Raw genomic sequence first — 12,739 nt, forward strand, 5'->3', positions numbered from 1 at the left:
TTCTGTAAATTTTTACTATCCTTTCCATAGAATCTTGTAAACTCCTTCTGAAAAATTTGTGATACTTTCCTTAATCTGTTGTGCAATATAAATATGGCCATGAAGTAGATGGAACTTGCTTCAGAATAGCTTATATTTGAACTGCAAAAGTCATCCACTTGATTCTTGCTCTGGATAGAGCTTGAATTTATGAATCTCATACAGATGATGGCCTGAAAAATAACATCTTTATGTAGCTGGTTGACTGAATTCCTGTTGAAAGGTTACTTTAATATTGCTGGGCATAGCAATATTAGTGGTCTGCTGTGACACTCGGAGCAAACAGATTTTTTTTAAATGCATTAAAATTTAAATCTTACTGTATTTTTAGATATATAAGTCACTGTTCATTAGAAATTAGAATAAATGGCATTTTCAGCAAAAGAGCAGATTGCATAGGTGTGCAGGTGCTAGGAGGGGCAGTCTGGTGCCTGAGTCCCCCAGTGCTGCTCCCCTCACCTCCGCAGAACTTCTCCCTCTGTGGCTAATTTTGTGCCGGTTCTGTAAGGTGAGAGATATCTGAAGGCTTATTTTCAAGTTCTAATCTTTTTTTAAAGCAGTGCCAATTATCTGGTAAACTGATTATAGACACAAAAATACATCTTATTTTGTGTATTTGCATTTTTATATACAAGCACACATATTTCTTACCTACCACACTAAAGTAGAGCTGAACATATTTCTAAACGTGGTTGAGATGCATAGATTTAAAGATTCTATAAACTTAAAAAAAAAAAAAAAAGCATGAAATAGCAGCAGTGGAAAAGGAATATAAGGTTTTTTTTATTGTAACTATCTCAATCTGTGTCTCTAGGGCAACTTGTTGGCAGCCAGGAGATGGAGATCCCCCATCGTATTCTGTCAGTGAGGACTGCCTATATCTGAGCGTGTTTGTTCCTATCACCACTGTAAGTAGGAGACAAGTAGCACTTTTTGCGGCTAAACGTTGTCTCATTTCAAAGTCTTTTTAATGGGCATGAATGATTGTTTTTCATGTGGTGTTCACCAAGCCCAGCAAGGTTAAATTAGGCGCTTTGTTGCTTTTACTGGTAAAAGATTATTCCCTGTACGTTCTTGCTGAGCCTTGTTTGGACAGCTTGGGCGACAGAAAATTAAAAGGACAGAAGAAAGAGATGCACAGAGGGAAACAAAAATAAGAAGTAAGGTGGTGGCAAAGGAGAAGAAGTTAAGAACAGAAGTGGCAGAATCTCTGAAATGAGACTGTTTTTCCAGCAGATGATAACGAATTCAGCACAACTTAGCACATTCACCGTTGCCAATAGTTGAAGTGCAGCAGACGGTGTTTTTTCCCTTCATCTTTCTGTGATACCGGTGATGGCTCTATTGAGGAATGAGGGTGGTAAGCAGTGCAAAATCTGTGCCCAGCCTACAGATCTTAAAAATAGACCTTTCAGAAATGAGTGGGCCAGTGGTACAATCTGACGAGTTGTCATTTGGCTAGCTGACAGTGGGAGTTGGGCAGTGGGAGTTGCACTAGATGATCTCAAAAGGTCCCTTCCAACCTCAACCATTCTGAAATTTGAAAACTCTTGAATTTCTCATTATGAACAGATATAAAATAAAACTTCAAGTTAGAGCCAAACTGAGGTGACTGGCCAAACCCCTTGGGGGACTGAGGGGAGACATGGAATAACATATGAATCCCGTTGAAGAATGTACCCAGAATACAGAACTAGAGTTTTTCTTTCCATATTGCTGATAATTTATATTAGGTAGTAGTGGTTATAGAAGAAACTTCTGTCACCCTGTATGTCTGAAAAGAGCTGGTCTACCTATTGAGCTGGCAGTAGGCCATCCATCCCATTCAAGCACTTTTTAATCACTAGAAAGGCCAACAGCTTATTTTCTCCCTGCAATACCAGATTGCCCTTTTACTTTTAGTACAGTCATTGCTTATTGAAAACATCAGGTCACTGTCCCAGGCAGTTTGCCATCTTCATTTAAGTGCTGCTTTCAAGATAGCAGATGCTTATTTGAAAGCATTGTGTTTTCTGCTATCTGATAGACCAAATAGGTCTTCTCTTTTCTCCTTTGCAGTACTGTGGGCTTAATCCTCTGTCTTTTGTTCAGGTGGAAAGTAGAAGTAGGTTTACTCAAGTCAATGAGTTTAACATGCGTAAGCCTAGCATAAGAGAGAACCAAAACTCCTATTTTTGCAGAAGTAGATGGGAACCGAAGGCATGGCATTTTCCTGTTTCTTTTTGTGGCAAGCCCTATTTTTTACTTGCATGCAAAGAGCTATATTCATATATTTTCAGCCCATGGAAAGTTAATTTAACTAGTAAATACCAAATATAAAATCTTCTGGAGAGCAGAGAATGCAGAGGCTCATTCTGTAGCATTCTGAGTGTGAACGAAAACACGACATGGGAACTGCTGCCTGCCACTGAAGGACTCTTTAAGTGTCAAGCATCGAAGAGGCTGAATGACATCACCTCGTTTTGATTTCATAGCTACGTGTACCACATAACCCTCCAAATAAAACTGGTGCTTCTGAAATACTTTTTTCCATCTATAACCATCACCACCTGCCACATACAGTGAAGCGAAGCTGGGTTTCAGCTTGATTTGCAAGGAGATCAAGTATAAGATCAAGAATTGAAACTCTCCACTAAATAAGAGTGGAAAGTGTACCGTTCTCCCATCCCCATGTGTTATTCCCATCCGTATTGCATCATCTCTGTTGTGTTTAATTCCTTGCAGAGCAATATCGTAGTGTTTGAAGTGCTGGAAATTGCCTGGATCAGTAAGAGTTAAAACTATCCCTGCCAAAGTAACTCATTAAGTGTTTTAGATAAAGATGGAGAAGATAATTGTGAACATCGTAAAGTCTTTTGGACTTCCAGCTGACAGCTTCCCAATGGATGCTTAACTTAACCCTTGAGGGTTAGCATGTGGGGCCTAAGCCCCTGTAGTTGTTAGACCACAGTGAAGCTGCTGGGCTTCCCAGAAGAAATTGCCCGGCTAGCTCAGCCAGCAGGATCTGCCTGAGCTTGTCCCAGCTGGAAGGCTTTGCACGTATTTTACACTTCTGAGTGTGACCGCATTGCATTTCTAAGCTCAGAATGAAATGCTGCACTGGTCAGTAGCCATGTGGCAGCCATAGCTAGTTTTGGCATGTGGCTATCAGGAGCTTTCTGCCCCAGCTCTTCCCAGATGCGGTTTGCCCCACTGGAGTCTTGCACTGACACTAGTGGTACAGGCATTTCTGCATCTGAATCTACAGCCAAGTTATAGTGGATGAAAAGACTGCCCCTGGCTGCAGCAGGCTTGAGTTAAGGTCTTATGTTACTTCTGCTTTGGCAGCTCGTCTGCCTCACAGATCTCATTGTATTGGTTGGTTGAGTTTGGTTGAGAACATGGCATGAGGTAAATCCACTTTTACTCAAAATGAAGCATCCAGTAGCTAATGTGTAGTAAAAAAAATTGTTTGATACCAAATATAAACATAGCTGATATGAGATGGTGTGTGTGGTGAGGTTCAAATATAGTATAAAAATAATTGTGCCTTGTTGTCAAAATGATTTACAAGAAATGCGAAGGCAATTATACTAATCAGCTTTCATCTGAATGGCCCAAATCCAGGAGATCTGAGTTTGGGATTAAATCCTTTGGGATTAAAACCCCAGTTATGCATAGGAGAGGGATCTGTCGTTTCTCAGTGCAGACTAAATATGGAAGCTGCACATCCAACCATTGTCTCAAGTGCAGTACCTGGCAATAGTAGGTGCAGCCAGTGCTAAATCTTTCTTCTGAATTGCTCCATACCTTTTGCAGCAGGCTTTGTTTAACTCTTTTCTCCTTGTCTTCACCTTCCTTAAGATTTTCATCACTGCAACATTGGGTGAAGTTGCTTAGTGTAATGTAATATGCAACTGTTAAAGTGCAGCTGGAGGTCATGGTTACTCAGGGTGTGGAAATGCAGGAAATCCCTGTTTTGAACCTCAGAGTTAACCATGGTGAGCTGAGAGGACAGAGCAGGCTCAACATAGTGTTTAACACCAGTTTAGGTGACGTTTCCGTGTGTGATTGTATATTAGAATGAATTTCCGTATGATAAGACTCTTTCATCTTTTTCTTTCCCATCCATCCTCTTCCCTCTATCCGTGCTGCTTGCTGAGCAGCAATGGGAACCAGGAGCATGACCCTATGAATTAGGCAATTTCTCTTTAGAATTGGAAGTTTCTGGGTGAGCAGCATATTTAAGTACCTCTCGTTTCTGAGGGGTCTCTCGATAACCTTTTATATTAGCTAGACAGATAAGTGAGGGGAGGTAGGATACCCTTTCAGGTGTACAAAATCTTGACAAATTAAGGGCAGTTCAGGGCAGTTTGCCTCCTGTCCTGTACTTTTGCATGAGGCTGCAACCGTTGCTTCTCTGCTGTTTCTCCTCTACAGTTAGTCACATTTTTCCTGGAAACGTCCTCTGCCAGAGCAGATGGGATTGCTGTGTTTAGCTAAGCTCCCTCCAGAAAACAGCAGCAACAGAGCCCAATGCCCTCTAGCTGCAGGGAAAAACAAACCTCAGATGTACTTTGATGCTGCTGAAGGGGCCAGCAGCCCTTCTTTGAAAAACACCACCGGCTGCCAAAGCAGATGGCAGGACGTGTGAGTGTGTGAATGGCAAGGTACTGAACAGAGGCAAGAGGAGTCTCCTTCAGGATAGTCCCAAAGGAAACAATATGGGCATGAAAGTGATGAATGAAAAATTGAGGTTACACTTTGAAAAATGCTTTCTAGTGCTGGAACAGGCTTTTCTGCTTTTTGTGGCAGGAAGGAGGAAGGAGAAAAAAAAAAAAAAAACCCTCCATGCCTTTCACTGATGTTTCTTCATAGTGTCATCTTGATGGATTTGTAATGCAGTGGTATGTGCTGAGGCCTCCTGGGCGGTTCTGCTTTTTGGGCTGGTCATGCAGCTGCAGCCCAGCCGCAGCCTTACTGCAGACGCAGAGAGGGTCCACACACATGTGATGCTTCCCATTTCTAAGGGAAAACTCATGACTCTGCAAGGAGCGATAACATGGGTAGCATGAGGCAGACCTTCTTTGTGCATCCTGAGAGGCGAATCCCACCTGTGCAGGGACCTCCCTATAGCTAAGTAGAGGAAAACCTTCATGGGTAGAAGGGGAAAGGGGCAAGGAGGAGGTCCTGTTAATTAGGTTTTTGAAACCAGGCAGAGTGTTAAAGTGCCGAAAGTAGACTGGAGAATAGAAAACAGCACTGCACAGGTATTGGATTAGTCCTGCTCAGGATGTGGCAAGCCAACAGGCCTCTTCCTTCTCCAGTTTCTCAATTTCTTGAACCTGCCTCAATGTTTCTGTGAAGTGAACACATTACTGTAAAGACAAGGCTACCACATGTTTTGGGGCCAAATCAGTCTGCCTTGTAGAGTCTACCTGGTAGAGTTGTTGACTGGTAAAACACAGTGATGCCATTAAGTCTTCTCCATATTGAACAAAGTGTACAGGATGCTATTAAATGGTGTATATAGTCGGTTCTGCACAACTTAGTCCTAGAGTTTCTAACAGCCAGATTTGCTGTCATGGTCACCATTAAAGGGCTGTGAATAGCTTAGATAATGTTGACGGGGAAGATGCATGTGTGACCTACAAAAGGAGTTGGCTATAAAAAATATTAACCTTTTTTTTTTTTTTTTTGTCGCTGCAGACCAAAAACCTGTCAGTACTTCTGTTCTTCCACAATGGAGGGAGTGACAATGCTGAGATGGGAAAGGCAACTATAGATGGATCATACCTAGCTGCAATCAGTAACATCATTGTTGTGATAGCAAACTACCGGGTCGGTGTTTTTGGCTTCCTTAGTACTGGTAAGTTATGGATTTCCAGAACAAATGCAACATGATCAGGGTATGGTAGGAACTTGATTTGAATAGAAAGGGGAGAGTCTGGAGGCAAAAGGACAAGAACAGAACAAAACTCAAGCATCTAGGCTTCTATCTGTTAATGAAACTTTGGGTCCTGGATTTTGTGGACACACTTGGAGATAGGTTTAGGCATTAACTAAAGTGACATGTTATTGTGGGTCTGGTTGTTAATCACTCTGACTTTCAGCTGTTCCGTTCCTGAAATAACGCTAATGCTCTATTGTGTCCATTTTGCAGTAGGGGAGAGGAAGGGAGGGGGAACTACAGGCTAATGGTAATAAGCCTGTTAAAGTATGGGAAGTATAATACAAAGATACTTGGCTGGTTCCTCAGTAATTATTCAGCCTGACGTGTGCCCTGAAGGATGTTTGTTGTTTTGTCATTTTGGTTTTGGTTTGGCTTTTTTAGCCTCTCTTACTGTCCTGGTGATGTGATAGCACAATCACGTCGTTTGTTCCATATTCGCATCCCTTCTTTGTATTCTAGTAAAAAGGTTCACTTTTGCTCTCCTACTGCCAGTTACTATTAAAATGTTACAAATTCTTATAACAAAGAGGATTTTATGTTGCACGAAAGGAGCATGTATCCATGAAAATGAACATTCGCATCTCCCTACTGGTAGCCTCCTTTTGGTGGCAGTATCTGGTATTTGGGATTGTTTATTGTTTTTCATTTTGTCTTTTATGAGATTTGCCTGTTTAAGCATGTAAGGAACATTTTTCTTTTCACTGTCTTTCAATTCTGTTTGGGAAAGGGGAAACTAAGGTAGAGAACCAAGGGAAGAAAATGCAACAACTGGAAGTGGTGTTCTGGCTTCCTGTCTGGTGGCATCCTTGGTCTCTCTTTTAGACCCTCTTGTACCATTTCTTTGTGACTCGTAGAGTTCCCTTACTGCGTCTTACTCATCAAGTCAGTTCATCTGAAAGAGTTCTGGGCAGATTATATTTTCTGTGTTTGCAAGTACCAGACAACACACCTTGTCATGTGGTTCTTATGAATATTCATTGTTGGTGACATTGACTGAGCTTTGCTAGTCTGACATCATAGCCGCAGCTGCTTACCATCATTTCCCTTCTCTGTTGTCCAGATTTGTTTGAAGCTCATTCCCAGCGAAGTCTATTTCTCATTCAGTAACTAGGGAACCAGCAGCGCATGCTCCTTATTCATTTAGGTATGAAGTTTGTAATAGATGTATCTGGGGAAAGAATCACTGTTTTCATCTTTCTGAAAACCGGATGCTTATGAAAGTGATACTGTGGCTTCATTTTGACTAGAGCCAAATGCGGTGTGGATACATGAATGCTATACAAGCTTCCATTACGCAGCACTGCCCACGCATTACGCACTAACCTCCTTCAACCCTGTGAATCTCACCTAAGTTTCTTTCTAAATGGAAACTGCTAGCTGGGCTGAATCTTATATAACGTTATTTATAGTATGGTTAGGCATCCTTTATGGATCACGATGAACGTTTCAACCTCGTTTTCATGGGAATTCATGTTCTGAAAGTCAACGTGTGAAGATTCACCGTACGTTGCTGCAAACGTTGAGGTAGAGACTGTTGGTAACAAGAGCTTTGAGCAGCATGTTGGGAAGGGAGAATTCAGGAATTCTTCTTCTTCTTTGCACTGCTGAGATGAAGCCAGGGACAACTGCAGTCTTTTCTGGCTTCTTCTCTAATATTGTTTGTGTGTGTTTGGGAAAGCCTTGCTGCTCCAAAGAGAACTGGAAGAAGCAGGAAAATTCTTTGCAAGAGATATTGGAGCAGGATAAACATCATATCAATGGGATGCCCTAAAAAGTCTTTCAGTGCCACACTCCTGTCTCAAATCAAAACCTTACTGATACGCTGGGAATGTTTTCTTTCCTGCTGAAGGATTTGGTCCTTTGGAAACTGATGAGAATTTTGCCATCAGTTTCAAAGGAAGCAGAATTTCATCCTTGGGATTGTGAGACTATTAGGACCAGAAAAGTTAAAGGCCCTGAAGTTGCAAAGAAAGGTAATGATCTCGTGAGCAATATCGTTTTCATTGTCCAGCAAAGCAAAGTGTTGAATCCTTTGATGCTGGCTTGTCATAAATTGAAAAACTGTAAATGAAGGGGTTAAATGGAGAATTTTGTGGAGGAGTGGTAGCAAAACAAACTGTTTATTTATTTATTTTTCCTGCAGTTGTTTTGGTATCTCATGCTGACAGGCCTTTTGCAGGGAGTTAAAACTCATTCTGCTGAATGTCCTGAGTGTCTAATTAAATTCGCTGTCATCCATTAATGTTGCAAAACGGGACGCTTTCTTACTAATGCCTTGCATCCACAAAAGTTAGGGAGATTTGCCAGTTATTTGGATGGCAAGAGTGTAGAGAAGACAGTCATATTATTAGGTCCAAGTCCTCTAAGAGAGGCCTTCAAGTATTCTAAGAGAATACATTAATGATTTCCATGCTTAAATTTAGTCTTTTCCTGCTTCTTCATTTTAAGAATAAAAGAAATGCGTATGCTTGACGTTGCTTCATTCTGAGCAGCAGTTTCTTTTCATTCTCCTGTAGTCCCCAGGAATGTGATCTTTTTCTACAAAAAGTCTGCTCATAACATTTATATCCAGGGCTATCGCCCAAGTAGTAAAAAAGATATCTGGCAGACATGCATCTTTTGGTCTAACTGCTGTGAATGTCAGTGCGTGCATCTTTTTCCTAACTTGGTACATTGTCCTGGCTGTGGTTTTTGCCAGGACAAAAGGAAGTGGTTATATTTACCTCCTCCGTCTTGTTGTGCAGCATACTGGTAGCAAGGCACATCCTGTGGCTAAAGCATTGACATGGATTTCACTTCCTCTGGGGAGCTCTCATGAGGCTTGCAGCAAGTTCTTAAAATGAGTTTTTCTTTTTTACAATGCAGAGTGGATTTATTGCTGGAATGAGAGCTCTGGGAACTGGTCATAGTGTGCAGAACAAGCTTGAGAAAAACAAAGGCAGGGAAAGTTTTTGCTCCATTGCTTCACTTGATCAGCTGAAACTGTGGCTATCATCAGGAGGTTGAAGTTTCCAGGCCCATTTAATTCTGGGCTGTCCTACTGGAAGGACAGTTGTAGTGGTGGTTATTGTGATGTGGATGTTTTTAAGATCTGCGAGACTGTCAATAGCCTGGTCTCATCTGTATTCTGTTCTGCTTCTTAAATCATCAGTCACTGTGATACCTCAGGAGTTCATTACTGTAGGCATGTGAATGACTACAGGATGCATGTTTGCTCTTTGCCTGGAATGGAGTTATCAGTCCACAAAGTGCCAGCTTTTTTATTCCACTATTTATTTCCTTCCTTAGTTTCTGAGCCTACTTTTACTTTAAAAGCAAACTATTTGGTCTTGGCAATGGAAGAAACAAATGGTTTCAGCTATGTTTCTATTCCTGGCTTTTCTGCCTCGTTTTGGAAATGTTCTAGTTTTGAATGTGGAGAATTTTAAATCATTAAAAATGAATGGCTCATTGTGGATTAAAAAAAGTAGAGAGCAAATAATCACTTTATCTTCCTTTCTTAGGGGCTGCACTGAAATTTTGTTGCTTTTGTTGACACAAATTCAAGCTTGCCTAAGGGGTTTACATCATTAGATGCTCTCAGCATTTGTTTCCTATCATTTGAAATGTCAGGTTACTGCTGGCTGGTGTTGAAAAGAAAGTAACCTTTTCAATAGTGATAACTGAGCATAGGAAATACACAATTAAATGCTTTTCACTTTTCATAGGGAAAAAAAATGAGTATGGCGCCATGTAATTCAGATGTTTTTTGATTAGCTCAGTTTAAGACGCTATATATGAGATTATAAATTATCATATAGTTAAATATATGTGAAGAAATCCAAGATGATATGACTTATATACAATGGGTCAGATAGGGTAGGTCTAATGGAGATATAGGAAGCAGAAAGATGAAAGCTGAGAAATATTTGAATGAATTTGGCAAACACACAGTAAAGACTCTCATGGACACGCTTTATGGATACGTGAGCCTGGATTCATGTCTCCTGCCAAGCGTCCAAACGAAGCGTTGAAGTTAGGAGTGTTATTTTTCTATAATCGGTACAGACAATTAGGTCCCTCCAGAGGTGTGATTCAATCCACTGCAAGATCTGAATCCCTCATTCCTTATCCCTCTCATTCCTTTGAGTATATAGGTCCCTGGCAACCAGGGTCCTAATTGTAGGTACCTTGACAGATGTCTTCAGGCAAAGGAATCTGGCCTTTGTTGAAATGCTCTTTTCTTATTCTGAAAAGGTTGAATTGGAAAAGAATTACGTTACAAACCATTACTGTTATCATTAGAACCAGTGTACATCTTATTACTGTAAACTGCTAAAGGTCTCAGACCTCTGCCTAAATTAATGAGGTCACAAAAATCCTATATGCAAAACGGCAACAGAATACTTGTGACTTTGCTTTCGCAGAAAGAGGCAAGCTGATACTGCTAGGACCAGACAAAAATTATTTTTTCCCCTTCTCAAATTGTTGCCACTGGATGAACCATTAATGTTGTTATTTATTATGAACTGACATCTCTTGTATTTTTATTAACTGGATGTGGACTTGTAATGAAATACATTACCAGTATGTTATGGGGCTTAGAAAAAAAGTTCCTGCAGAATGGAAGCTGTTAAACTGCTGCATCTTATCATCTTTATATTATAGAATCACAGAATAGCTGGGAGAGACCTCTGGGGATCACCTGGTCCAACTCCCCTGCTAAAACAGGGTCAGCTAAAGCAGGTTGCCCAGGATTGTGCTGAGTCGGATTTGAATATCTCCAAGAACTTACATACTCCACAACCTCTCTGGGAAACCTGTTCCAGTGTTCAACCACACTCACAGTTCTCTTATGTTGAAGTGGAATTTCTTGTATTTCTGTTTGTGCCTTTTGCCTCTCGTCCTGTCACTGGGAACCATTGAGAAGAACCTGGCCCCATCCTCTTGACAACTTCCCGTCAGATATTTAGAAACCTTAATAAGATTCTCCCTGAGCCACCTTTTCTCTGGGCTAAACAGTCCCAGCCTCTCTTAGCCTCTCCTTGTGTGAAAGATGCTCCAGTCTCTTAATTGTTTTTGTGGACCTTTGCTGGACTCACTCCAGCAGATCCGTGCCTCTCTTCTACCGGGGAGCCCAGAACTAGACACAGCACTCCAGGTATGGCCTCACCAGTGCTGAGTAGAGGGAAAGGATCATCTCCCGTGACCTGCTGGTAATGGTCTTCCTAAAGAGCTCAGGATATCGATACATGTTGTCATGGACAAGGTGAAATCCTGGACCTATTCAAGTGTAAAAATCCTATTTTAGTGGATCTGGGATATTCCTGTCTTGATGGTACCTGTGGATTGGTAATGGGTAGAGAAATGAAAGGGGAAAGACTCAATGCGTGCTCCCCAAACCAAATCCACAAAACTCTCTCTCCTTTGGTGTTAATGCGACAGAGACAAAGGACAGGAGATGCGTTGCTGAGTTGCGGATGGGAGAGGTTCACCACTGTGAACCTCGCTGTGCCGGAGGCCAAAATCAAATAGTGTCAGTGTAAACTTTGTGCCTGAGAGCAAGACATTAAATAAAACTGAGTTAAGTACAGAGGGTCCAATGTGAAACGGAGGTTTTGGGCTTTGTCCAAGTCCAAGCAGTATGAGTGGAAAAAGTATGCCTGATTTGGAGGGAAATGTTCGGCAGAAGGATCTAGAAAAAAGGAAGTTATCGTAATTCCCACATTACATATTCTTAGTTCAAAACTGGGATTGATTTTAAATGAGTACTGCGAACCTTTCAGTCTTTGCTAATAAGTTGTAGGTTCAGACCTCAGGAATATGAGTCTATTTAACTTCATTATTAGTCAAACTCTTACTAGTAGCTTGGCTGGTAGAAGATGTGTTACCCTTCTGGAAAAAAATGAGAGAAAGCAATGCTTTTTGAAAGCATTGTAAATTAAGCAGATTAATTTTTAATTGCTTTTAGCTGCATTCTAGCCCAAATGAGGATGCAGATTATTTTTTGCAGGTGTATTGTGAGATAGAGACCATGGAGCCCTCCACTCCAGCTTGCATAAGGCCTATAAGTATCAATAACAAATCTTTCTTACTTACTTACTAAAGTAAGTATTCATGTTCGCTGCCACATTCCTGATCACTTTGTTTGGTACGTGAATTCAGATTCCCTGTTTGCTTTTCTGACATCTATTGTCCCTTGCTTTCACCAGAAAAAAATGGTAATGCCTGTTAATGATACATGAGCTGTATCCTAACCAAAGAAGGCGTAGGGCATTGAATATTAGCTCTTTTAAATTCTTGGAATTGTAAAAACTGAAATAGAGTCCATCTGTAAAGTGATGACCCTAGAAGAGGCTACCTCAGACTTTGATACCAATTTTATCAAGGTTCAGCTGCAAAAGCTACTAAAAGTGTAGCAGTTAAACAAAATTTAAAATGTTTACAGGTTTATTTAATTTAATATTCATTTTAATTTATTCATTTTTAATTTCCCACAACAGGCTCTCCTGAGGCGCGTGGAAATGCAGGCCTTTTGGATCAATTGGCAGCTCTGAAATGGGTGCAGCAGAACATCGCTAGTTTTGGAGGCGATCCAAGCCAGGTTTCTTTAGGAGCTGACCGCAGTGGGGCAGACATTACAAGCCTTCACCTACTCACTGAGACGGCAGATATGGATCTCTTCAAGAGGGTATTATTGATGGTAGGTCCCAAACCTTTCGTGTTTTTTTTTGTTTTTTGTTTTTTTTTGGTCAACAAAGGATATTAATGAAAAGAAGTTGTTACAGA

General features: G+C 40.9%; 1 protein-coding gene across 1 annotated transcript in view; it reads left to right on the forward strand.

The window, feature by feature from the left end:
- Positions 1-12,739, forward strand: part of TG (thyroglobulin) — a 167,560-nt gene that overhangs the window by 86,335 nt on the left and 68,486 nt on the right. Inside the window, exons 39-41 of the mRNA XM_068933768.1 lie at positions 854-947; positions 5,728-5,887; positions 12,454-12,653. Of these exons, the coding sequence (XP_068789869.1) occupies positions 854-947; positions 5,728-5,887; positions 12,454-12,653 (454 nt within the window). The remainder of the gene's footprint in view (positions 1-853; positions 948-5,727; positions 5,888-12,453; positions 12,654-12,739) is intronic.

This window comes from Struthio camelus, chromosome 2 (assembly GCF_040807025.1).
Source record: "Struthio camelus isolate bStrCam1 chromosome 2, bStrCam1.hap1, whole genome shotgun sequence".
NCBI classification, from domain to species: domain Eukaryota; kingdom Metazoa; phylum Chordata; class Aves; order Struthioniformes; family Struthionidae; genus Struthio; species Struthio camelus.